General features: G+C 47.9%; 1 protein-coding gene across 1 annotated transcript; it reads left to right on the plus strand.

The window, feature by feature from the left end:
• Positions 1 to 680: 680 nt before the first annotated feature.
• On the plus strand, positions 681 to 25,819 carry TWIST2 (twist family bHLH transcription factor 2). Its single transcript, XM_021539603.3, has 2 exons — positions 681 to 1,192; positions 25,788 to 25,819. Exon 1 carries the CDS (start codon positions 681 to 683, stop codon positions 1,161 to 1,163), a length of 483 nt encoding a protein of 160 aa, XP_021395278.1. The 3' UTR covers positions 1,164 to 1,192; positions 25,788 to 25,819.
• The last annotated feature ends 1,662 nt before the right edge of the window (positions 25,820 to 27,481 follow it).

A 27,481-nucleotide genomic window follows, 5' to 3' on the forward strand; every position in this document is an offset into this window, starting at 1 on the left:
GCTTTGCAGGACCCCCAGCACCAGAGGCTGCAAAATAGGGCCCCACTCTGTAGAAATGGGGCACGGTCTCATGCCTGTGGGGCTCACTGCCTCTACACCCAGTGTGGGCACAGAATCTCTGCAGCCTGGCCACGGAGCTGGGAGCGGGACCCCAAAAACCTCAGGGTGGGTGTGGGGGGTCATCTGGAGGGGTCCTGCAAATCCAGCATCGCCGGGGGCGGGGGGTGGCGTTCGCCAGCTATCTTTGATTCGAGGTGCATTCCCAAGATTTTAGTTAAGTGTAACATAAAACTGCGAAAGTTTAGCAGGGGAAAAGCCTTCCTCCCACCGACCTGGCCGGCCAATCAGGAGGGAGCCCCGCACCTCCCTCACTTCTGACAACTATTTAGCAACTGAGCTCAGCTAAAGTTTCCAAAAAGTTAGAATAACTTCCTCTCTCCAAGACTTCAATTTTTTTACACAACCTCGGTCCTTGAAATAAGAGCCCTTCAAGCAACCTGGAAAACGTTTGGTCAGCAAAAAAAAAAAAAAAAAAAAAAAAAAGGAAACAAAAAGAAAAAAAGAGTCCTCCTGTTTTTCCAAAGGATCTGTCTCAGGAATTTAAAGCACATTTAAGACACACACTCACATAACATAAGGAGGGGGGGAAAGGCTCTTCCCCTCCCCTTCTTGCAGAAAGCATGGAAGAAAGCTCCAGTTCTCCTGTTTCCCCTGTGGATAGCTTGGGGACCAGTGAAGAGGAGCTGGAAAGGCAGCCAAAGAGATTTGGCAGGAAGAGAAGATACAGTAAGAAGTCCAGCGAAGATGGCAGCCCCAACCCAGGGAAGAGGGGGAAAAAGTCCAGTCCCAGCTCCCAATCTTACGAAGAACTGCAGAGCCAGAGGATCCTGGCCAACGTCAGAGAGAGGCAGAGGACTCAGTCGCTCAACGAAGCTTTTGCTGCCCTGAGGAAAATCATCCCCACGCTGCCCTCTGACAAACTGAGTAAAATCCAGACGCTCAAGCTGGCGGCACGGTACATAGACTTCCTCTACCAGGTGCTACAGAGCGATGAGATGGACAGTAAGATGACGAGCTGCAGTTACGTGGCTCATGAGAGGCTCAGTTATGCCTTCTCCGTGTGGAGGATGGAGGGAGCGTGGTCCATGTCAGCCTCCCACTAGCCACCGCCCCGGCCGGGCCAGCCCAAGGGGTAGGTACCCATTTTTCTTCTCCTGGATGATGCTCTGGGTCTGTTTCCTTCCCTTTGCCCTTTGTGGAATGCTGGGGATGCTGATGGGTTTGGGGTCACTGACCCGGAGGGCAGTGTAGGCACGTCCAGTTCCTCCGGCTCCCCCGCGCCAGAGGAAATTCAAATAAATGAAGCTCCCAGGAAGGAAAAAATGAGATACCTCCAAAATTTTGGGGCCTGGGGGAGGGAAATAATAATCAGCATGCTTTTGCTCTGTGGGAGGGGGCTGGTGTTGAGAGCTAGATGATGAGGGACGGAGGGGAAACTGTCACCGTGTGAGATTTGCCAGAAAGCGCTGTTTTGGAGAAGGGCTCAGAGAGGAAAAGGTGATGGCCACAACAGCCTGACAAGGGGATCCAAAACAGCTGCTACCCTGCTCCATGGGTGTCTGCACCCCAAAACCCCCAGTGCTGAGCTCCATGGTGGCCACATCCTCTCCCACCTGGGGGTCCGGGGGTCAGCAGGACCCATGCAGGGCTTGGCGATGGGTTCACCCCAGGTTGTGTTTCTCTTAAAAGAAACATGTGGCAGATGTCGGCTGCAGTCCCAGGCTGTGCCCTTTCCCCCTCACACAGCAAAAAACAAACAGACATAGGAGAAACCCTGTTACATTTTTGGGTTTGTCCAGTTTCCCTTCCCCAAAGTGACAGTAAAGCAGCGGCTGGCATTAGGTGCAGTTTCTTATTTACTCTCCTCATCAAACCCTTCCTTGTCACTTTCCATTAGCAGAAAACTACTTCCTCCTCAGCTGCCTTTGTAATACTCAGGGAGGGAGGAATAAACAGTAAGAAAGGAAGGGGGGGAAAGCCTTTTAATAACACCCTCATCTCCAGCTAATTAAGCAGAGCAGCTCTGTGTAGTGTTAGCTGGAGTTTGGGTCAGGCCGGGCACTGTCTGGGGCTCCCTACATAAAACAGAGCCCACGAATCCATTTCACCAAACAAACACTCTGAGGGGACATCTTTCCCCACCACCCTTATGATGCAAAAATGAAATAATTTCATAATGTGCAGAGCTGAAGAGGAAATTTCATCCCAGCCCATTGGCCGGGCTTGTTTAAAGAGGCAAATCCATCTTTGTTCGATCAGCAATGAACAGCCCCTTTGAATAAATAATATACAGAACCAGGGAAAAACTTGATGCAGCTGCAGAGTGCCTCAGTTCAAAAAGCTAAAAAAGGTGAAACTAGGACTTACTAGTAGTGTAAAACAGACTTAAAACCATTTTAAGAGTAAATGTTTCTCTTGCATCCTGAAATTATTTGGAACTTATTTGCACTTTGGTGGAATTAAGCTCTTCTAGTGATTCCCCAAAATATGTAAAAAGTCTCAAAATTTCTTATTCTACCCATTGCACAAGCTGCCTGTTGTTTAGCTTTATTCAAATAAACACTGTTGTTGCGGGGTTTATGGCCATCACTGGTGTTCTTATATTTTGCACATTGTGCCCGATTTCAACTGCAAAAATCCAAAGTTGAGTGGGTTTTTCAAAAGCAAAACCCTCCATTTATAAAACAGAGAGCCTTTTCCCATGCTAATCTGGCTAAAAAAACTGCAGCAAACAGATTTAAAAAAAAAAAAAAAGCACACAAAACCCAGGCTTCTTGTCAAAACCAGATGTAAAATGTCCCGAACACATATTTCTTCAGCAGTTTAGATTGGCTGAATAGGAAAGTGCTGGGCTGCAACAATGCATTGATTCTGTTGTTTCCCAAATGATGTGTTGCCATTAGCCAAGGATGGCTGGAAATCTGTTATCTAATACACAGTCCTCCTAGCACACGGGTCAAAACCTGCCTTTTTAAAACCATGTTTTATACCGCACATTGATTAAGTTATTATTAACATTGCTTTGATGAGGCAGACTTTATACATAGTGCTCAGATTGTCCCTATCCCCCCAAAAATGTACGGATATAATGGAAAAATCACAATGCAGAACCAAACCCTGGCACGTTTTGGTTTGATTTGGAATAAATAGGAATTCAGCTCCTTCACCGTAACGCAACCTCCAACCCAGTGCTCTGAGATGGCTCTTGCAGAGGAAGATCCCAAACTTTCCCCCTTTCTCTGTGCCTGTGCTGCGCAGGAACACGCGTGTGGTTGGACTGTTGAAAAGGTTGTTGACAAATGGCCTGGTGCGGTGCGGTGTCAAATTCTGTCGTTTATGGCGACAGAAATTACGGCTGCCAGAAAATAAAAAATAAAACTACAGCAAGGTCCTCAAGAAACCCTTGAAAATAGGCAAGTTTAGCTGGGTGGTGGGACTTTTTATGGGTTAGATGGGAGCAGCCTGTGCTGCCTCAATGGACAAAAAAATCCATAAGAAATTGCTGTGTGGGCTTGGGATCAGTGCCTGACTTTCCTAGGGAGTAAGAACTGCAAACATGGGGTGAGTGCCACTCAGGCTGGGCTGCCATCCTCCCTTTTCCTGAAGTTTTGGGGAGAGAGAAGCAAAGAAGAATTTTCTCTTTGGAGGGAGGCTCATTCCCCTCTGGCTGCAAGCAATACAAAAATCAGAGGAGCTGTTTGGTTAGAAAATCAGAGCCTTGGGAACTGGGAAAATGCCACCTGGCCCCTGCGAACGTCAGCAGGTCACTGCTGCTCGCTCCCCTGGCCATGAGAGCTTTTCCTGTTCTGCTCCATGGAATTCCAGACAACTGACTCTGGGAGCTGCAGGAGAAACAGGCACAGATTTTGCACCTCTAGGACTGCAGTGGGATGTTTCTACTGAGCCTCCCTTCACTCTAAAATCTCCCCATCCTCACCATCCCCTTGCAGCCAGCTTTCCCTTTTGCTTTCAAAATGTTCCCCAGGCCAAGAGTTCCAACTGAAAAGAACAAATCAGGGAAAAAAGTATATTTCCTGAGACTCCTTTTAGTAGGGGAAAAGCCGTCCAGCCGGGATAGCAGGACCAGCAGCACAGCAACACAGCCCAGTAAGAGCAGCCTGCTGCTCCTTCCCACTCGCTGGGGATGAGCCCTTTGCCTTCCCTGGGCTGGCACTGCTGCTGGGAGCTGCTTTTCCCACCTTTTCTATGCTGGAGAAGCCACGTTTAGCACGTGTGTTCAATCCAGAGCCCTCATCCCATCGCCCCTTCAGACTTGCAGGGCTGCTTACAGTATAAAACACCAGCATCCTATTTCATTTTCTCCTTAAAGAAGCAAACAGATGTTATCTCTGCTGGCCCTGGGAACAAAACCTAATTCTATAGTGTCTGAGAGCAGCACAGTTAACTGGGGGTGTAGTGACACTGGAATTAAGCCCTTTTTTGTCCCAAAAGCCCCATTTTTTTATATGCATCCTTCAAAAAATGTAAATAAGTTTCCTTGACAGGAAGGATTGTAAAGTTTGGTATTTACATTAATAGCCTTGTAGCAGCGGGAAGAGCTGGGGGTTTCATCTCAGTGCATTTAAAAAGCCCAGCAAAATGCATTTTGGATCCTCTGTTTACGTTCATGTCTTTCCTTGGGAAAGGATAAATCTGTTACCCAGCAGACACCAAATGCTGCAGTCAGCCAAAAACCGCTCAGGCTCAGGGATCTTTGAAAAAGAGGGTGCAAGGGAAATGCTCTGGAGTAGACACATGCAAAGAGACAAATCTGCCAGGGGCTAGACACAAATAAATGAATTATCCATCAGAAAAAGTTGGAGACACTCATGGCAGAAGGAAAACGCTGGATTGGGTCCGAAGGAACGCTTAGAAAAGTGGTAAAAACATGTTATTACCTAATCTGCTGGAGGCAGAGCTGCGGTGAAATTCCTATCGGGAGAGATGTGTGCTGAAGGGTCATTAAGGGAAAAATCGAGGCAGACATTTCGGCTAAGTAGACCTAATTTGTCTCCAAATTAGTCATCCTCACACCGCTCAGTTCTGCAGAGCAGCCCTAATTTTCAAAGCATCTTCATTAAAACAAAGGGAGAGATTGAAACGCTTCTCCTGAGCAACCTCCCCTCACATTCCTTCCTGCAGTGCTTTTTGGGGGCATATTTCCTGCAGTTATAGGTAGCAGTGATAAATGAACCCTGCAGATCACAGCGGGCTCTTACAGAGATGGGACGGAACCTGCAACCACTGCTGAGATTACTTCTGGGGACATTTCATGTCACTCTTTCCCCCAGCAATATAATTATTTTTATAGCCGTAGCCCTCAGAATCATTTCCATGTGCTTCAGCACGACTTTGAAATCTCTGAGCCCAAAACCTCCAGAATTTATGTCTTGCTGGAGAGCTACAGGAAGGGTTTGATGAGGCCACGAACATGAAAAGGGACAGCACCAGAGCCCCGAAACACAGAGCTGGAAATGCTGTCAGGGAATTGCAGCTGGCTGGGGAAAGCAGGTATTTCGGGGAGCTTTTCCACCCCTCTTCCCAGGTTTTGCAGAAAATTGGGAAGGGAGAAGGAAAAGCAGATTGCTCCTTGCGAGCTGCTGATCCCACCAGACACCTCGGTGGCTGCTCGGAGCTCCCTATTCCTTTCTTCAGGCAAAGTTGGAAGTGACGAAAACCAAGAAACCATCCAGCTGGATACTAGCAGACTTGTACTAATTCATGATCAGTTCTCAAGAATTAAAACAGTAGAAATATTTGCCAAGGATTAAAAAAAAAAAAGAAAAAAAAAGCAAAAGCCAAAAAAAACAAACAACAAAACACCAAAACAACTCTTGGCATCCTGGCATTAATTAGATTTGTAGTTGTGGACGATGACCACTCAGCAACAGCAACTAATCACACACAAAGAGCAAATTAACTCAGCCAGCCCATAAATCAAGGCAAGGCAGCCCTTGCCCTCAGACCCATCCCCTTAACCACTTCCACACCACCAGGCCCAGCCAGTCCCCCCAGCCCCGACATCATTGTCCTTCTCCTGCCAGTTGTGCAGCAAAGACGTGGGAATCGGGGCTCTGGGAGCTCTTCGGGATCTGCTTCTCCTCCTCGCCTTAGAGCTGGGGTTTGAGGGCTAAAATAGAAGATCCTTCTTTGAATTTTATTTGTGATCTGCCACCCAGAGCCCAAGGTCTTCCGTGTTTAGTGGTAAGGAGGGTTTTCACTCCGGAATGGGGGGAAAAACCAGTCTTTCTCTGTCACATCAAGGGAAGCAGCGTCAGGAATTCGGAGACTGGTTCCTAGCAGGAGGAGGGTGCAAACGGGACAGGGAGGTTTGGTTACCACTCCCATAAAAATGTGAAATAAGTGACAACAGCTCCTAAATCCTGCTATGAACAGAAAGCTGAAAGTGGCCATTAGATCCCTGAATTCTCCGGATTTGTTCCCTGACTTCTCCGGGTGGCTCTCCCCATGGCCTGAGCCTTTTGAGTGGAAAAGGTTTGTTGATTTAATACTCCAAAATGAGCACAGGAAAGGCAGTATGGATTCTTCATTCCCAAACTAGCATCCAGAGGGTGTCTGGCACTGCCCAGGGGCTGGGATCTACCTGGATCCAGCCTCTCTTTGTTATAATTATGTGATTTGGGGTTTTCAAATTTTTTTTTCACCTATGCTTCGGCAAGGGTGGGATTGAGGCAGATTCACTCTCTCCCAGATTACAAAAGCGGTCAGACACCAAAGCAGAAAATAATCCTTGTGCCCTGCACTCTGTGGCGAGCAACAGTCCCTCCTCTTCCTCCCATCTCCTCTCCACCTTTCAACCACAGCTTGGAAAACAGAAAAAGGAGGAGGTGGGGGTGAGAGAAGAGACAGATGTCTATGGGTTCATCTTGATATATATTTACTGGAAAAGGTCCAGTAAGCCTGGCCTAGCTTTAATTGAATTCCTAATAAGATAGTTTTGCCTTGTTAGCTGCCACCCCCAAAGAAGCATTTCCTTAAGAGATATTAGACCTGTCAAACACATGCTTTAAAACGCATGAATTGGGTTTTGGGTGGGTTTAGTCACCAAAAATCCTCATGCAGTTATTTATCTGATTATGCCCTCGGTTTTAGCTGCTCAGGCCTCCTTTAAAAATCATATGTTTGTGCTTAAATGTAAATAAACCAAATTGCTCTGCTGAAATGGGGGAATCACGGCTGTACTGAGCCTCCTATGAAAAATAATTAGTTAATCCAGCTTGGAAAATTCAGTAGGGTGGGATGGAACCAGGGAGAAGCTTTCATAGAAAAAACAGTATTTGGGGTGGCTGGAATTGGGGGGAGGGGGGGTGGGTCCCTGAGGCATCCACACCCAGAGTCTCCAAAACCAAGCTCCTCAATAAAATTAATCTGCCAAAGACACAAAAATGCACACTTCAGGCTGACCCTTATGGCAAAATTTATGCACGTCACATCATGATTTCTAGCTCAGAAATGAGAGGAATAAAATAAAGTGTGGATTCAGGGAGAAGGTGAACAGGGAGATGCTTCCCAGCAAACATTCTGGCATTGCTAACTGGAGATAAACCACCTTGTTAAGGGAAGGCAGGAGTTTATAGTTTAATCCACCCACAGAAAACCACCTGAGCCCACCAGAAACCCCAGTACCATCACCCATGGATGCTGTCAGGACCATGCTTGCCCTGCAGCATAAAAATCCCACTCTGAATATGGCCAGGACAAAGATGCAACGAAATTTATTAACAACACATTAATCAAAGGGGTTCAGATGGGGAAAATAGGTTTTCAATTTGTCCCAGCTGAGCATCTGCCTCTGTGTCCTTCTCATATGTATCCCATCCCACTAGGATGCCCAACACCATCTCTAAGCCACAACTCCCCAAAATTCCTTCCACGGGCACTTTTATGCCAATTCTTGTGAGTTTGAGTCTTTCTTCCCCCAAATACACAGGTGAGCTCACCCCCCAGTGGACTCCAGAGCATAGGATAGTTGGCAGGAATTGAGCTTCTGCATGGAAGCAGAACATTTCACCCATGGCAGTGCCTCTGGGGACACCAGGGAATTACCCCCTTGGAAATTTCCCAGTGAGAAACCAGGGCATAAAACCACATAATAAAAACAGGCCGGATGAGATAACACCAGTTTTTTTTAAAAAAACGATCTGAGCACAGCATATTAACTTGTACTTTTGCACATTGGATAAGATGACTATTCTGCATATTTTAATTTATTTTGCTTTATTTGTTTTTGCCTGATGAGCCCAGGAAATTTCTGATAGCACCAAGCCCCTTTTTGCTGCAGTAATTGCCAGCGCGACGCTCCAGGCACAGCCCCACGGTCCCCAAAGCTCCCTTCTGTGGGAGTTTGTGCACAGAACAACCCAACACTTTACAAGGGCTTTTTAATCCCTGACCATGAAAGGGGCTGTTTAAGAGATCCCTGGGATTGCAGGCACTAAATAATCTATTTTATACCAGGTGTGTCTGAAAGGTTTGCTGTCGGAAAGAAGCCGGAGTGCGGCGGAGAGGCTGTGTTCTTGTCTCCATCGTGATGTGATGAGTTTGCACTTGGGTTTTGGGACTGAGAAGAGGTTCAGGCTTTTGAACTGTTTAAAACAGCTTGCACCTCATGAACAGGGGAGATCAGATATCCCTTTCCGGTGATTCCCTTGGAAACTTTACAATCAAGCAACCTAATGATCAATATTTCTCGTTGTAATGCACGCAAAGAGCCCACCACTGCTTTCCCTGTTCATGCCAGGAGAGTTGGTAGCAGAAAGCACCTCAGAAAGACCCTGTCACACCAAAAACACAATTCCAGGCACCCCCCAGGGCAATTCCATGTGCCCAGAGGGCTGAGGGTATGGAATTGGGAGCTCAAAATACACTGATTTTCAATGGGACTGAGTTAATCTCGAGGTTTTCCTCCTAAGCGCTGTTATTTTGTAAACCAGGCAATACTTTCACTCTCAACGAGTGGAAAAGGTAAATATCTTAAAGTTGCTGAGGGAAACAGACATAGCTTTGAAAATTGTAGCTATTCCTCAGCTGTGCATATTCTTGGAATAGTAAGATTTTTCAGGCTAATAATGTCAGAAGCAATTAAAGGAATTGTATGATTTTTCAGGATAATCATGTCAGAATCAGAGAGAAAAACTCCTGGCCTTAAGTACAACAGTCTGCAAATCTATTTCCCTTTTTCATATTGGTTTATTGTTCTCACATATGCATCACTAGCTCATTTTCTGCTGCAATTAGTGAGGTTTCCATGCCCACTGCAATGCCTGAGGTACATGTACAAGTCCCAAGGACAATTCTTAGATCTGCCCACTCACCTCTGCTCCTCCAGAATATAAACCTCTTGTTTAGAGCACGATCAGAGCTATTTCCTAATGCCATAATTTCCCCTGCTGTGAAATATATTTTTGTCCCCCAGTGCTGTTTTTCCTTAATCTTTTGCTGAAATGCTACTGCACAGTTTCTCACACAGCTACAGCCACATTTGCGTTGTTTGAAGATCCAAAAGCTCTTTCTGGAGAGGAAATCCGTAGGCTCCCCCCTTGCCTTAGATTACTCATCCCTGCACTGCTTAGGCTGCCTTGCAGCTTCTCTGCAGCTCAGGCACATCCTTAAAATTGCACTCAGGGCTAAAATATTCCAAAACCAGGGGGGTTTGGGTTGTTTCTGAAAGAGGGAGAGGAGGAGATGAAGGTTTCCTGTACCTGTCACAGGGAGCCCAGGCCAGGAATCAGTGCTTAAAGCTTTTCAGGGGTAAAGCTGCTGGGATTATTTGGGACCTGGGTGTTTGGAGCTGCTCGACTGAGGTGCAAACAGGGACGATGAGGCACTTCCAGCCCTGCAGCCACGGCACAACCAGGGAAGAACTCAGGAGTGTTGTCAGTCCGTGGCAAGCTTGCTTTGACCCCCACTCCCCGCTGGTTCCCTCTTCCCACTTGAGCTGGGAATGCCTGAGCCAGGCATGCCAAACCAGCCCCAGTCACAGCTGGCATTGCTGGGACCCCAGCCCTTACCCCTGGTCATCCCCCCAGCTCCTCGGAGCAGGACAGGAGCCTGGAATTTGGGCTATCCCTCTGCCTGGCTGTCAACATCCCAGCACCACGGAGGGATGGAGGGACACCAGGCTTTGCTCCAGCAGCTCCAGGAGGCATTGGATGGGACTGGGAGGCAGATGAGGCTGCTCCATTTCCCTTCTCTTAGGAAACTTAAGAATTTTTATAAAAAAGCAAACAAGGATTTGGCAGCGAGTGGAGGGTGGGGATGCCTGCCAAGGCCTGGACAGCTGTACCTTCTTCACTAGCAAGTTGTGTGATCAGCTATGGCTGTGCTGAAAGCCAAGAGGAGTTACCAGAGCTGCCACATCGCATTTGGCTGATCCTCCCTCTGGGAGACACCTTAAAGAAACAAACCCGCCCCAACAGCTCTGCCAGCATCAGCGCAGCAAAACCTGGGGGCACCCCACAGGCTCGGGGTGTTGTTCTGCTGTTCCCCCGCCTCTCCCCAATTTCGGATCCAAGATGAGGGGACAGGGGAGGAGGAGACTTATCCGAGGCTGTTTTTCCATTTTTGCTTGCGTACCAAAGCCCCGCCAGCCCCTCCCGAGCACGGCCGGACCTTCCCGACAGCTTGAAATAACCCAGGAAATTGTGCAAAAGCCGCGGCGGGCCCGTCCCGCCCGGCTGGGGGGACACCCAGCCAAAGGTGACACTGCCCTCCAAATTCTAAAGCTTTGCTCTGCTAGGGTGTCCCAGAGAGCAGGAGGGTCACAGGAGAAGGAAGGAGGGAGGTGTGGAGAGCTTGGAGAGGATTTGAGATGCACTGATGTGCCTGCAGAGCCCAGGCCGTGGCTGGGGGAGCCTCCCCTCAGCACAGACGAGGACAAAAGGCTCTCAGATGTCTTCTCGAACAGAAAACTATTCCCCCTTTCCTTTAAGAGAAAAGCAAGGGATCTGTCTCCAGGTGTTACCCCATCCCCTACATCTCCAAGCACTTCCCAGGCTCGAAGACTTAATTTTAAGTTCATCACTGAAACAACCTCCTGGCCTCCAAAGCCTCCCTTCGCACAGCCTGCCACGTGTATTCCCATTCCCCTCACAAAGCTCATTTTCCTTGCAAACGCCTCCAAAAGCTTCTTCCAAGCACCCGTGCTTGCTCCAAAGCTCCTCTGAGGTACCCCCTCCCCACACGCTGCACAAACATCTCTGGCCACATGCCTGCATCTCTCCCCACCCTGGCAGCCCCAGCAGCGGCGGATTCCCAGGCTGGGAGAAGGAAAAGGTGGAAAACCACAGGAGCTGCTGACTCAGCACCTGCTGGCACTAGAGGGCAGGGTAAACTGCATTAAATAAAGAATCAGGTGGGGTTGGGGGTGCACCCAAGGGGAACATCTCTGGGTGTCTAACAGGGAGCACGTGGGATATCTGGGAACAGCCAGGAGCTGTCTCACTGCCCAAGGAAAGGAAGAACCGAATTTTGCACTGGGCAAATCCTGCGTCAGTGATCATGAGGGGAGCAGACTCTCAGGTTAATTTAAGGTCAGAGTGTGGCACTAGAGGTGCTTCCACCTTGCAGTCACAGATGCCTTTCTGATAGAAAAACTCTTAAAAAAAAAAAAATCTCATTTCTCTGATGTGTTTTCCTCAGTATGTGATTAACCCTGCCATGTCCTCCTCTATACTATATACCCCAAAATCTGAGAGATTCCACGGATCCCTTAGATCCCTTAATGCTGCTGGGCAGGGGAAATGCGGGGGTTTGGTTGTGATTTGGGAGTGCAAATGTCTCAGGCCTGCTTTGCTGCTAAGGAACAAGGGGAGTCTGTAACTCTAGACTGGAAAAAGGGGGTTTGAAGTGTTGGATTATACCCTTTTCTGACTTAGAGACGGGGTAATTGAGAGGCATTTTGAAAAGTTTTATTTTTAGTCTCATGAGAAGGGTAAGACTAGTCTTACTTGTAACGTTATTATTTGAAATTTGTTTCTAGTTCTATTTCTCTCTCAATAATGTTTCTTTTATTCAAAATATTCATTAAATATATCCCAAAAAATAAAACCAAACAATAACCCCACATACACATTGAAGCACAGCAAATTGCATAGGTGATGGGTGAGGAGAGAGCCCCTGGCTTCCCCTGGCTTACTCCCATCTGCTCTGGTCACCTCCAGCCTGTTTCCCACTGGTTTTGGCAGGCAGAAGAAGTGCCATGGGATGCTGGGGCTCTTTCCAGTTGGTGCCCCTTGTGGGGACACTTCCCACCAGAGCCTCTGGGCCAGCTGAGAGGATGACACCTCTCTTGTGACCATGCACCATTTATGGGATGGCAGCAGTGGGTTTTTCTCTCCTTGCACACCCAGCCTACCCTGGGCTCATCTCCACCATGCCATAAAACCACCCTGCAATTTTGGCTGGTGGATGGTGCTTCAGTTTCCCCTCCAAAAAGCAAATATTAACTCTTGCAGTGCCCATCTTGCCCCTCCCCAGCAGGCAGGACCTTGCCAGCAGAGGGAAGGATTCACGTGCCACCAGGCTGGATTTACATTCAGCCCTTTATATTCCTTTCACAGCTTCTCATTTCAGAGATCTGAATTGCAGATGTTGCTGTGCCTCAGATTTGGAGAGGGACAAAAACGGAAGGAAAAAGGTTAAGCAGCTCTGTGAGTCACTCCAATACATGACCTACTGTTGATTTAGAAACCTACCTCGGCTGTAAATACAGAATAAGCTTCTCTGAAGTGTTTAACCTCTTGTATTCTGCCCAGAAAAACTAATAAATGAGAGCAAAACATCCCTCCTGAGTCACAGAAGCAACAAAGCTGGAAAACCCTGCCGTGGATTCAGCTCTGAGGATAAACTGACCCAAAACAAGTGACCTAAGGAGGGAGGGGAAAAATAAAAAAGAGGTATTAGTGGGGCAGATAATGAAGAGAGCAGGCTGTGCTGCTCTCTGGGATCTGCTCCAGGCAGAAAAGGCAGGGAATAACTTCCCAAACAAGCAGAGAGAGGCTGTGCCATGAATAAAATAAAATACAGCTCAAACCAATAGCGGGACTCTGGCTCCACAGGCACCCACTTAGTGCAGTCAGTCTCTCTTTGGAGTTGCACAGGCTCATCACATCCATCACAACCCCAAATCAAAATCATTTATCCACAGGTTGCTTTCTGGGGGCTTTTGGGAGGCAGAGGACATCTCAGCCACATAACTGGGGAAGGACTGCGAGAAGAATTGCAAACAGGAGAATTAGCTCTGCTACAGGTCTTACCATGCATCAGTGCCAGGGCAGCTCTGGAGAGGGCAAGCTGTGCATGGAAATGTCCTGATTTCAGCTTTGGAAATGTCCTAATTCTAGCTTTGGAAAGCCCTGTGAGTTTTGGAAGGCAGCTGAACCATCCAACACCCCCCCCCCAACCCCCCCCCCAACTTCAAATATCTTGTTGAATCATCTTTTGTCTTCAAAGCAGAGGGTGTAGCAGCGGAAGGAGAGCTTTCCCTGGGATTTGAGGCACTGAGTGGGAGTTGAGAGAAAGGCCAGCATCTGCTGATCTCAGGGTACCACCAGGAGAATTCTGCACCAGGATCCTAAGGAGGTCACTTGGGCTGGAGCCATCCTGAGGCCTCCGGTTTGAGCAGGATCCTGCAAAGTGACCAAGGGGGGGCTGGATAGTCCCAACAACCCCACTGATTAAAGGGAAAGCTGATGAGCCAGCAGTTCCAGCATAAATCAGGCTCGCCTTAAATATTTAGGCATGATTTAAATCAGCAGAGCTGTGGTTCACAAACCACTAGAGGTTTTTGAAGGGATGGAGATGCTTTAAATAAATATAAAAGTCACCGTTCTGGTCAGCACACAGATGTAAAACTCAGGGCAGGGAAAACTGCCTGAGTAGAGCTGCTGGATAATTCAGGCCCAAATACCTCTTGGAGTAATTTTCCTCTAGTTCCTCCCTATTCCAAGGCAATTTCCAGCCCTAATCAGACATGAACTGAGACAGGGTTCCAGAAAATGTATTTTGAGCTCTTTTTTTCTAGTTTAGAACTCAAAGATTATGTGCTCAAGCTTTTCTACATAAAACCCAAAGTCTGGAAATTTACCCTATTAAAAAGACTACATTAACTGATTAATTAAGTTAATAATCTGTTGGGGTTGATGAACACTCTGAAGCCAAAGAGATTTAGAGCCCTTCCAGAGCTGGTAGGTTTTTGAAAGACACCAAGTTTTCTTCATCCTTTTGAGAATTCCAGCCTAAACTCCTCTCCAGCAGCCTTTATCATTTAATTACTCTTTGGATCTCTTGGAAAAACTAATATCCCTAGCACACAAGTAAGGATGAAGCAGCATGGTCAAGTTTGGAATACACAGCTCAAGTCCAAGTGAAGGTACAAGTTGGTTCGGAGCTGTCCCCACATGTCACAGGCTGTCCCCATGTCTGGTCTCAGCTCTTTTTCCTTGCAAGGAAAATCCCATGGACATTCCCTTGCTCAACCAACAAGATGACTTGGCTGGATCTCATCAGGGAGCCAGGAAGTGAGTCCCCAAAAATTAAGCCCCTTGTCCCCAGCCCATGCACATAGGAGGATCTTGGCATCCATGGAAAAGCAGAGCAGATCCCCTCAGAGCAGATAGAAATCACCAATTCCTGCAGTCAGAGCCTGGCTTGTGTGACCAGGCACTGGAGGAAAAAACTCAGGTCTTTTCACCCTCAAAGGTCCCTTCCAACCCAAACCAATCCATGATTAATGGAGCAGAGATGGAAATCATTTGGATGGTGCAACACTGGGGAAGTCCAAGAGCCTCATCCCCTGGAGTTAAGGCCATCCTAAAAGCAGAGGTGGAACAGCCCGGTGAGGAGATGGGAGCAGAATGAGGATAACTGGAAGGAAAAGCAATGCTAGCAGCTCTCCTGAAGTGTCTGGAGCTGGCACAGTCCTGCCAGACGCCTTATTCCAACCCTGCATAGCTTGTGAACAGCATGCAAACACTTGGAAGGGAAGGAAGAAAGCATTTAATAAGTCTGAAATAATTTTTTTACAAATTCATTAGCTATTATTTCAGCTGTGTGACCTCCTGAAGGGACTTTCTAGAGAGCCAGATTATGCAGTCAACTGAAAATATAAATAAGTATGGAGAGGGCAGAGATCACCTTTTTCAGCCAAACCGTGTGGGATGTCAGGTTAGGTTTCCTGTCGGGTGCATCCGTGCACTTCCAGGAGGGGAGCATGGCCCAGCACTTGCATTTCTTCTGCCAGCTTCAGGGAAAATCATCTAATTTATTGGTGTTGATTTCAATCACTGCTGATTTTAGGGAGCCTTTAATCTGAATATCTGTGCATAGATAGATTCACACCCATATTTACTGCTGGGGAAGTGCTGTATTAGAGGTGAAAGGTGCAGTGCACATGCAGATGCAGATCTTCCCCAGCCCTGGGACTGTCCAGGGCCAAGCTGGATGGGCTTGGAGCAGCCTGGCACAGCAGAGTGTCCTCGCCCATGGCAGGGGTTAGAAAAATATGAGGTTTAAGGTCCCTTCCAGCCCAAATCATTCTGTGATTCTGTGGTATGATGATGCCCATCTGTGCCTGTGTAACAATGGCAACCAGAAATTTCAAAAGAAAACCAAGGCATTTTTAATAGGTAAAAAGTACACAGAGGAGTGAAAAGTTCTGAAATGAAGTCACCCCAGACATCCTCCACACCCAGATATTTAACTGAATCTGGGATCACAGATGATCTGTGTGTTGCGTGCAGAAACATGAACACATTTCTCTAGACAGAGAGAGATCCAAGCTTTCCTATTCTCTCCCTGCATTCAATATGATTTCATAATAAGCCTCTAAATCCTCATTTCAGCCACCAAATGTAACACCCAGCCTCCCTCCCTCCACAAATATCACACGCTGGTTTAACCTGGAGAATTCTAAACTTGAACATCTTGTACTGCATATATAAACAGTGTGTAAAACTCAGTTGTATAGAGCAGAAAAGCTGTTCAGCATCAACCAGAGGTTCCCTTCACCCCTGGAAACATCCAAGGCCAGCTTGGATGGGGCTTGGAAAAACCTAGTCTAGAGGGTGGTGTTGGATCAGACAACCTGTAAAGGTCCTTCCCAGTCCAAACCATTTTGAGATTCCCTAAGCTGCAAACCTGAGCAGAGGAGCCCATCAGCAACTTCTGAGCAAGGCCCTGGCTCCCAGCAGCACCAGCTGGGCTCAGCTGGGCTCAGCTCTGCTCGCCATGGGGCTCAGAGAGGAGCAGCGCTCCCAAGCTCCAGCACAGAGCCTTTGTTGGGAGCAGATGCTGCGGGGAGTTCCTCCTGCTCCCCCAGAGTGGGGATTGCATCAGTGCCACAGGTTATTATCCCAGCGGGAACCTCGCAGGGGTCACTCGCTGAGGCTCAAACAAGTCCAGCTTTTGCAGCTGGCAAACCTAAACAAGGCCAGCCAGCTGCTGCTGAGCTGAGTCAGCTGCACTCACTCGTCCACTTAACCCGTTCGTTTAATCACCCAAACCCCAAAATCCTGACAACTGCATACAGGAGAACACGCATCTGCCCTTTTGCAGCATGACAGGCTAGAAAAGACCATAGAAACTGATTTTCCAGGGCTTTTTTTCCCTAGGCTGCTGAGTGCGTGCTGCACACAACTCATGTTCCTGGGAGTCACTGGCTGGGCTGCTCTGAGTCAGCAGAGCATGTGCTAAATCCCACCCGGCCAGCGGGGCAAGCAGCACGCAGTGAAATATTAAACATGTGATTTCGTCCTCCGCTAAACGCAGACCAGCCGATTTGTTTGCTCCTCGAGCAGAGAGGCTCCATCCCTGAATGCTTCTTCCTCTGAAAATGTGAACTTGCTGGAGTGAGGCTGTTTATTCCCCTTTGAAAAACAGCAGCAAGGGAGCGATGACTTTGTTTTACCTCTTGTGAAGCCATAAAACCCAAAAGTGCGATGAAAAGGTGACACGGGAGCTCTGAAGGGGATAATTTACTGATAGGAAAGGAAAACAGAGCAGTGGCACAGACAGCAAGCAGAATAAAAGGAGATTTTAGAACTCATTAGTCAGTCATTGCTTCGGGAATTAAATCTCTCAACGTGTTCATTTATGGGAGGGGAGGCTTTTGGAGCAGAGCAGAGGGTTGGGAAGCTCCTGGTGCTATCCATGCTGGAAATGGAAGAGGTTGTGAGTAAGATCTGGCTCCCTGTCCTGCTCGCTGTGGTTTGCCTGCCTGGCACGACCCGCAGAGCAGTTTCAGGGAAGCCCATAAAGCAGCTGGCTAGCCCCACTCCAGGCTCAAGACAGTGATGCTGCTCCTGGGAGTCTTGGAAAAATGATTCATGGATGCTCAGAGCCTGGACTGGGACCAGGGGAATGCTCTGACCATGGGAGGAGGATGGCAGCATCCAAACCCACAGAAATAAAGATAATATATCCCCACCCTGACCAGCCCAGAGGGCGATTCACAGCCACTCTGCTGTCGCCTGCATCAGAGCCAATTTCTGGGCCTGCACAAGAGACCCCAAGGAGTTGGGCACCCCCAGGAAGCCCTTGGGAAGAGGCTGGCAAGGAAAGGAGAAGGAAGAGAAAAGAGAGGGGTAGAGATTATTATAAACACCAGGGGAGATAGCCCTTAAAGGGCTGGGACTGAAATCCAGAGGGATTGGTTTAAGAAGCCAAGGTTTAAGGGTTTTAAATCTGGTTTAAATTGGATATTCTGTGATTCTAAGCATGGGCAAGGCCATCTGCATGGAACGCAGCAGCTGTAAAGTTTAGGAAAACAACTATACTGTGTGGTACTTGCATTAAAGGCCGGAAGAAACGTGGGACTGAGGAGAGATGTGGGACTCAGGGTGGCTTTTGCCAGGCTTGTGTGGTGCTGATGTAGCTGCCAGGCCAAGGAAAAGGGAGAGAAAGAGCCCCGGGGCAGGAGGAGATAAGGCAGCAGAGCAAGCTGGGCCTATCACACTGATTCAAATTCCAAGTTACTGTCACCATTCCCAGGGTGCCAAAACCGCCAGTCCCAATAACTCACCCCAGCCTCACAAAATCCAGAGTGGCTCACTCCATACCAAGGACTCCTTCCCCCGGCAGGATTGTTTGCCATATAAAATATAACTCCCTCTTCACGAGGGCAGCACCCTCTAACCCCAGGTATTTTAAAGAGTTGAGCAATTCTTGCCATAAAAAAAAGATCAGAGGGCCTTTATTGACTGCAGCAGGTTTAAGCTGGTTTATTCCAAGTGAGAATTTGGCCCCTTGACTTCAAGGAAGACATGCTGATTAATCCCAGATGGAGACCTGGCCCGGCACAATCCCTTCCCAAAGTCCTGGGACTGAATCATCTCCATTGCTCAGAGCCCGGGTGGTTATTGAGGAACAAGGAACAGCACCTGCCATGTGGGAAAAATTGAGGATGGGGCCAGGGAATTGGGATTGAGGAATTCAGGGACCTTCAGGGTGTGCCTTATAGTGGAGGGAAGATGCCAGAGTAGCATCCTTTCTCCTGCAGACATCAGGGAATGTCGCCTCGGATGGGAGTCCAAAACATGGGCATTGAGCACAGCGGGCAAGGAGATGGGGAATCTTCCTGGCTTCTTCACAATGAGGGCTTCTTGTGGTGCTCTGTGACGATCCATAAAAGTAAAAACAGGATTAAATCGATCCATGCTTCAGGGAAGCTGCCCCAGCTTTCCTTTTGCAGTTTTGAGAACGAAACACAGCTTCATTCCTTCTCCAAATGCCAAGAAAAAGGATCTTTTTTCAGCAATCATCTCCAAGGCTAACTCAGGACAGGCAGGATTTTGCTTCCCAGAGTTGTAGGCACAAGTGTCATATTTTTTGCAGGAAAAGATAAAATACTTTATATGTGTGCCCACGGAGAGATGGCAAAACTGTGGATAAACACCAGAATACACCAATCCCAAGATGGGTGTTGATGTGTTTTTGCATCTTAAATGCAGAGAGGGTGGTACCTCCCCCACTAGGGGCAATTTTTAATACCCCTGTCACTCATGCAGGGGTATTAAAAATTCACAGCTATGGGATGCCAGTGTCTCTCCCCAAATTTCCTCTGAGGGTCTTTGCCCCAAATTTGCATCGTGCAGGCCAAGGAGACACTGAGGATTTCGCATGTGGACGAGACTCCTGAGAAGAGGGAAATGCCTGGGCTCGCAGCTCCCCTGCTCCAGCCTGGCCCTCCAAGCTGTGTTTGTGAGGGCCAGCATCTGGAGCGGAGTGGGAGCCGAGGATTGATGGGCAGCAGCACACGTACAGCTGTGCACATCTGGCCCACAGGTGTCTCAGCTGCTATTTGTCAGGGACATGAAAAAGCACCCCGAGTTCCCAGGCCGGTCGTACCTGTCCCGTGGATTGTTCCCAGAAGTTCCCAGAACTCCATGGATTTTATGTCTTTGCCTTTTAGTGGGTGGCCTCAAATTTTTTGTTTGTTTTTCCATTATTATTTTATTTCAAATAAGGAGTTTAAACCCTAGATGCTTTTAAAACAGGGGGGTTTTGTTGTTATTAACTCCACTGGCATTAATCCACACAGCTGAGTCAGTCAAAATGGATGGTTGTCATCCTTCCCCTGATTTACTCATAGGAGTAGAGGTTACTACAGAGCCTTTGTGCTGCACTGATGAAAAAAACTGAGGCTGTTCCTCCTTATGCTCAGCCACAGGTACAGTCAGACTTGCTGCCAAAATATTTAATGTATGCAAGGATAGGCAAAGTGGGGAAACAGGTAGGAAAAGTCTCATCTGTGGGGTAGGAAAATCCCGGAGCATCCCACAGGGATACTGCTGCTGTTGCTGGGGTTTGGGAACTGCAGCTGCACACCGGAAAACTGTGAGAGCAGAGGAGCTGCTGGCTGAGCAGGCCAGACCGACAGAGTTCCCTTGGAAAAAGAAGAAAGCCACAGATGTATATGTTTATTTTTAGAGAAGGTGTCTTTCCTAGAATTTGTATTATTTTGGCAGGAGTGCTGAGGGGGAGGAGGAAATGTTTCCCTTTGGCCAATAATATCTGCTCTCCTAAAACAGAGTGGAGGCAGGAGGGTGTTCTCACAGCCCGGTTCATATCTCAGTTGTGATTATCCCTGCAGGGGCAGAGGAGGACCAGCAGCCATGCCCCAGTGACTGCCAGCTTTGCCCTAAATTAAATGAAATTAAATTTTCCCTCGGACTGTGAGCTGTGTCTGTGCAGGGTGTGATCTGTCATTGTGAGCATCTCAGCAGAAGCGGATGGGCCACCTGTGACAACTCCACCCTCCTTCCCTGATTTCCAGCCATTCCCACTGCTTTGGCCTTCTTTGGGGTGTGCATTTCAGGCAGTGCCTGCCCAGAATTGCCGGTGGTCTGGCAGCTGGAGCCCACCTGTATCCGAGAGGGCTGTAGGATGTGGGACCCAGGAGGCAGAGGAGGTTGGGATGTGGCTGCTCTCTCCCTTGGTGTGAGCCTCAGAGCCACTTTTTAGGGACACGTCTGTGTCTGTGCAAGCTCTCCTCCCCAGCCCTGGGTATTTCCCTGGAGCTGCACTAGGAGAACATCTCATTCCCTGCCTTTTCCCAGCTTTGTTCCACACTTTTCTCCTGTGGCTTGTGTGGGGGAGTGGATTTGAGCCAAAGAAAGCGATGATGAGCTCCGCTAGCCTGAAGGGCTGGTGAGAGCCACCTCCTTCCCCTCTCTGCCCCATCCGTGGCTCAGGAGATGCTGCTTGTGGCCCTCGGTGCTTGTTGCCCTGAGCCACCCACGAGGCAGACGGGCAGATGTGCAGCTCCTGGCTGTCCCAAACTCAGGAACACAGGGGCAGCTCCATTGTCTTTCCCTGCTCCGACTGCTCATTAGTGGCTTCCGCCCCTCGGCAATTCCGAGCTGCCATTCCAGTGATGTGCTGCCAAGGTTTTAAAAAGGGGGCTCCCACAAACCTGCCTCCTCCTCCTCCAGCTGCCACCAGCCCTGCTTGGCCTGTGGAGGAGTGCAGGACTGGGGGAAATGTGCCTTTTCTGTTTAAAGCTTTTTTAAATGTTGGGGGTTTTTTAAAGCTGTTTTTATATTTGTTTTAACTTTCTGGTGAGGGAGGGACACAGCACCTTGGGGCCAACATTCCTGGCTGGCCAAATTTTGCTGCAGGTAGGCAGAACCTGACAGAGAACATCAGAGCATCCCAGCAGTAAAATGCTTCACTTGTCAGCATTCCCTTCTGCTCCCTGTGGTGAGCACAGGCCCACAGGACTGATTTTAGCTGGGCTACGATCTGAAATGTTGAAGAATTGGCTCCTTCTACGTGCTTTGGGCCCCAAAGGACAAGTTTTCCCATGTGAAGTTGTTGAGTCCACAGGTAGAAGCCATTGAATTCCTCTTCTTGGTGAACATCCCTCTCTTCTTCTTGCGGGGCCAGGTTGGACTGGGCTTGGAGCAACCAGGGATAGTGGAAACTGTCACTACCCATGGCAGGGGGTGAAATGAGATGGGCTTTAAGGTCCCTTCCAACCCAAACCATTCTAGGATTCCATGGACATCAACAGCCCTTTCTGTAGCTGTGTGAGGGGAAAAATATTTAAAGCAAAATTACGGAGTAATTTCTGGCAATATGTGAGAGGAGCACTCACAACTGGAGCTCTCTGTCCAGTCCTGAACTTCATGGCCGTGCCCCATCCTGCTCCAATGGCTGGGAGCAGACCCAGGAAGGATGGGCCAGGGCTCTCCCCTTGGCTTCTTCTTGTGGCATCATTTCTTTAGGATCCTCTTCTCTCCCCAGACAGTGAGGTGTCAGCAAACCATGCAGTGGATGCACAAGTGGGTCTGGAGAGGGAGAAACAGCCTCAGGGGGAGAAGAAAAGGCTCCAATCTCCATTTCCTCATGCCACACACCCGTCAAACTGCTCCTGATAACAAACTGGGGAACTGCAGGATACAGGGAGGATGTTTCACCTCAACCAGCAGTGAGCAGATAAATCCCCCAAGCTCTGCAAAGGCTGGGGTCAGTCAGAAAAAGGCTTCTCCCTGGCTGAGGAAGGGTCCGAGGGGGGCCCTGGGGTTCAGGAATGAGCCTCTGCCAGGGATGTGTTTTGAAACAGTTTCCCGGCTATGAGATGCACATAACTGTGGCTTTCCCTTCATCTGGGAGACTTCAAGAGTGGATGGTTGATAAGGGTAGAGCGGCAGAGGCAGCACAGCCCGAGCCAGGGAATCTGGTTTCAGGCTGTCCCTGCCCACAGCATTCGATCTGATTTTGGCCCTCTCTCCACCCCCTCGAACGAACACAATTATCTGAATTCCTTTCTCCAAGCTTCCCCCCCTCTGAAGCCTTGCAGCCTGGCCCTGCTGCTTTTTCCAGAGCTCCGTCATTTCCTGGTTCATGGAAATCAAGGGATTTCTGCTGGGTTTATCCTTTCCTGGTAACACCCCAAAAATCAAGGGATTTCTTCGGGGTTTAGCCTTTTGTGGTGGGGAACGTCCCAAAAAATCAAGGGAATTCTGCTGTTTTAATGTGCTTTTTTTTTTTTTTTCTTTTTTTTTTTTTGCACCATCCAAATCAAGAAATGATTTTACATTTAAACAAGGACAGGATTAAATTGAAACAGGTTTATATATAAATTAAAAAAGCTGAAATTTAAATGAATTTGAGCACTTTAAATTTAAGCAAAGCCAGACTGGATGGGGCTCTGAGCAACCTGGTCTGATGGAAGGTGTCCCTGTCCATGGAATGACATGAGCTTTAAGGTCCCTTCCAGCCCAAACCACCCTGTGAAGTGTCTACCATTGATTCTGGCTCCAGGGACAGTTGAGAACTCCATGAAATAATTTGGGAAGATCCCTTCAGCAGTCATGGGGCTGCCATCAGCAATTTTGGAGCCTAGCTGTTTCATACTCTCCCCATACCCTGAAACAGCTGGGACATTTTTTTATTTGCACACAAGACAAAAACAATGGTAACAAAGGAATCACCATTGGGCATGGAAATTTTTGAGTTCAAACAGCTAAAATTTTGGGAGGTTTTTGAGCAGATCACACCCCATGGGATGCTGGGAGGTCATGTGTCCAAACCTGACCATGGATCTTTTGATTGATCTGTGCCACAGGGCTTTTTAGAGGAGTTATTCCAGGTAGGAATGATGTCTCCTGAGCTCAGGAATGGGATTTTAATGACTTCCTAAAGCAGGAGCATTATCTTTTTTGCTGTAACCCAGCATTGATTGAAGCTACTGGTGGGGCTATTCCAGAATAATTTTTTACACTAAAAAGAGGAGAGTTTCAGTGAGGAACAAAATTCCTCACTCTGAGTGTGGTGATGCCCTGGCACAGGGTGGCCAGAAGAGCTGCCCCTGGATCCCTGGAAGTGTTTTAGGATAGGGTTTGGAGCAGCCTGGGATAGGGGAAGGCGTCCCTAACCATGGCAAGGATGGAACAGGATGAGCTTTACAATCCCTCCCAACCCAAACCATTCTGGGATTCCATGAATGCCACGCTTTCCTCACCTTGATGTGTTTGCTCTGTCCCATCTTGTGTGGGCCTTACCTCTGAGAAGAAACAACTCCACATGGGATTTCGCCTTCCCCATTCACCCTAAAATGTGCCTGGGATGTAGGGCAAGAAAACAAAAAGGCTCCTGGGGGCAGAACCTTTTTTCTACGCCTTCAACTTTAAAAGAACTTGGAAAAGCTACCTTAAAAAAAAAATAGAAAAGAAAAGAAAATAGAAAAAAAAAAAAAAAAACAAACACAAAACAGCAAAAACCCACCAAAACCAAAAAACCCCAAACAAATTCCAACAGTTTTCCTGCATTTCACATTTCATTTGCACTCTCGGCCGTGTCACGGAAATTATTTCAATCCTTTTGTAACTAAACCCACTCCAATCCTATATGGGCAAAGGCCTGGGGGACCTGTTGCAAAATTTCCTGCAACCAGGGCCATGCTCTTGCTGCCACCTTCCATCAGGCCAGCAGCTCTCTGCTCTGGTGACATCCATGCTGGGCTGGGAAATGCGCCTGGTGGGGCTGGGAAATGCTTCAAAAACAGGGAAAAATGGATCAGCAAGGTCTCAGACAGTGGAAGCTGCACTGTGGCAACACATCACAGCTGGGTGCTGTGATAGGGTAAGAGAAACACTTGGAAATCCCTGAGAAATCCCAGGTGAAAACAGTTCCCATCCCTGGGAGTGTGCGAGGCCAGCTTGGATGGCTCACAGCGGTTTCTGGGGCATTTTCCCTCTGCCTCAGCCCTTCCTTCCGCCTGCAATGGCTGAGCTGCAGCAAGCAGGACCAGGCTGCAACATGAGGATCACAAGCTAGATTCAGAGTCTGGCTCCAGAGCCTAATTTCAGAGTGGAATTTGAGAGTCTGATTTCAGAGCATGGCTTGGGTCAAAAGGCACCTCGAAAAAGCCAGTCTAGTTCCATGGAACTAGCATGAGATGGAAGGAGCCACCCTAGAGCTCTGGAAAATCTACGATCTGCAGGGCAGGCCATCACCATCTCCTCACCATAACAGGGAGGAAAATCAGCCCCTTAGCACCAAACTGCTGGAATTCCCAGTTCTCCAGCTGGGGCTGGAAACCACAAAGAACCAAGGGGAAGGAGAGGCCTCAGGGCAGCAGCAGCCAGAGCAGGGGGTCTCAGCCAGAGTTAAAGACGTCAGCTCTGCCCTGGGAGCAGCTTTGTGCTGAGCTCTCTGCTCTTGGGTGGGATTTTAAAAATCCCTGGAACTAAACCAGCTTTTTATCTGGTTTTACCTCGTTTTCATGTCAGCCATATTCAGAGAAGAGCAGGGCACAGCAAAACGTTGTGTGACCATTCTCCACCCCTTTCTTTTGCTAGCTGGGAAAAATAATAAATAAAAAAATAAAATAAGCAAATTGCTCTGTGGTATCTTTCTTCTCTCTGGATTTTATTTTCCTTTTCTGGAGTCCTCCCTGGATTGGGAAGGGGTCAGCCTGTCATCTGTGAGACATGGGCATCCCCAAACCACCAGGACAGTGGTCCTGGGCAGCCTGACAAGTCCCCCAGCTGGTCTGCAGAATGTGGTTGTAATTAGATAATTAATAACTTGGAGAGGGAAAGGAAAGGAAATCAGCTAAATGGAAGCTTTCCTCAGTTGGAGGAAATAATTATATCTGCTTTTTGATATCTGAGCTGAGGTGGCTTTGCTGAAGGCAGGAGCAGCACCTTGCCTGCAAAGGCATCCCTGCCCTGAGCAGGATGGGGGATCCCACGGGCACTGCTGGGTCATGGAGTTTGTCCCACAGAATTTACCCTGCTCCTGGAAGTGTTCCATGCCAGCCTGGAGCAATCTGGCATACTGGAAGTTGTCTCTTCCCATGGCAGGGGGGAGGAATGAGATGAGCTTTAAAGTTCTTTCCAATCCAAACCATTCTGGAATTCTGTGATGTTTTGATAGATACATTGCTCCTGCCTATGGATTTACCACGTTTAATTCCAGTGCAAACCAGGCTGTGACATTACCAGGCTCTGAATTTAGGCTGTCTATCCAAAAGCCTAAGGAATTTTGCTTCCACTTGCTCCTGGCACACTGGATCTTGCCCAGTGCCTGGATTAATTCCATGCTGCTGAAACCAGGGGCATGATTCAAAACCTGGTGATGAACCACAGCCTGGATTTGTAGGGAAAAAGCCCTTCCCACACAACCTGTCTTAGAGACATGTCCTGTATTTGGTGTATTTATTTTTCTTCTCTTTTCTTTTTTTTCCCCCTTTTCTCCAGATTGTCCAGTGTCTGCGACTGAAGTGGAATTGGGATATATCCAAGTTTGTAGCTTCTGAAACCTTAAAAACCTCAAGAAAACTGGTCCAAAAGACCCCTCTTGACCTCCCTCGCTCTGAACTCTTGCAGAGCATTTTAGACTGAGCAGCAAAACAGCACCGAAGAGAAGGGGCTGAGACTTTGCAACATCTCTCCCCAGAACGACTGACCAAAGAGAGGACAAGCAACATTCCTGGTTGTTCATTGTTGTTGGGATTTTGTGTCTGTCTGTCTGTGCATTTGGTGTTTTATTGCTAATTGTTTTTTTTCTTTCTGGAAACAATCTTAATTCAGGAATGCATTTATGAGGCATCTTTGGGTTTGAGTTTTACTTCCCCTTAACTGTATTATTCTTTTTATTTTTTTAATTCCAAACCTGATTTCTTGTACAGTCATGGCAAAACTGGACCAAGGCTCTCAGCAAAAATAGGAAAAGAAGGAAAAAAGCCCACTATGCCCCCAGCTCCCTGCATGATTTATTTCAAGTACAGCCTGGATTACAGACTGCCCTCCACACTCTGCCACCTCTCCCTTATTGCTCCATGATTTGCTACCGCTCATCCCCCTCCCCCTTTTTTTATTTTTTTAAATTTTTTTTGGTTTTCATTTTCTGTTACAGTGTATATGTTGCTTATTTGTTTTATTTATTGAGATATTTTTAACGAGCTAAGAGACTGCAATGTCGCTGTGTATACTGCTTCTCTTGCCAGTAAAAATAAAGATGTCATGCAGCTACCGAGGGTTTGAGATTTATGTTCCTGACTCCACATCCCCCAGCAGAGGCTGAGACTCTTCCTTGTGCCCCACGACGTTTTGACACTCAGAAATTTGGCTTAAAATCTTTTCCCAACAAGTGGGGTGATGGGGTGCAGAGAATGTGAGCATCACTTGTCCAGGCTGATATCCACAGGATTATTTGGCTTGGAATGGACCTTAAAACCCAACAACTTCCACTAGACCAGGATCTGGAAACATGGGGCAAAATTATCCCAATGACCTTTTCTCCTCATCATCTATGGGAAGAAAAAAAAAACAAAACAAAACAACAAAACTAAACAAAAAAAAACAACAAAAACTCCCTGCAGTGGTGTCTAAGGCCATTAAAAAATAAATCATGTCGTTCCATCCAAACCAGCTTTGGGGGAAAACATTTTAAGACACCAAATCATGACCCTCTCTGTGTATGCATCAGATGCATTAATTCCCTGATAGCTTTCCGAGCCCCAATGTCAAGTGTTTATTTTAAAACAAGCCCCGTTGCATGGAGGAAAATCCATCACATCCATTAGAAGCTCTTACTTAGAAGTAAATGACATCTCAGTCTGGGCTCTGGGTACCAGCAGAGCCAAAAACACCATTTAAGAAGGTGAATTTAACAGCTGTCAGACCATGCAGCGCACGGAATGACTTCGTCCCCGCCCGAGGAATGTGTGGTTTTACACCACTTACTGCAGCTTTGGGAATCTCTAGCTGTGCTCCAGGTTGTCATTTCACCACTAGAAGTGACATTTTTTCGAGCACAGGCACCGAAATCCAAATGCAGCTTTTCTGAGGGCTTGTCAGGGAGCCTGTGGCGCTGCTCTGCTGTGCCATGAGGTGCTCAGGAGCAGGAGGAGGACAGGGCTGGAATTTCCCAAGGATCTGTGCCATGTGCC

Source organism: Lonchura striata, chromosome 8, assembly GCF_046129695.1.
Source record: "Lonchura striata isolate bLonStr1 chromosome 8, bLonStr1.mat, whole genome shotgun sequence".
NCBI lineage: Eukaryota > Metazoa > Chordata > Aves > Passeriformes > Estrildidae > Lonchura > Lonchura striata.

Bases quoted from the DNA above. Each gene is read 5' to 3' on its own strand.
- TWIST2 (XM_021539603.3), top strand. From the start codon at position 681: ATGGAAGAAAGCTCCAGTTCTCCTGTTTCCCCTGTGGATAGCTTGGGG.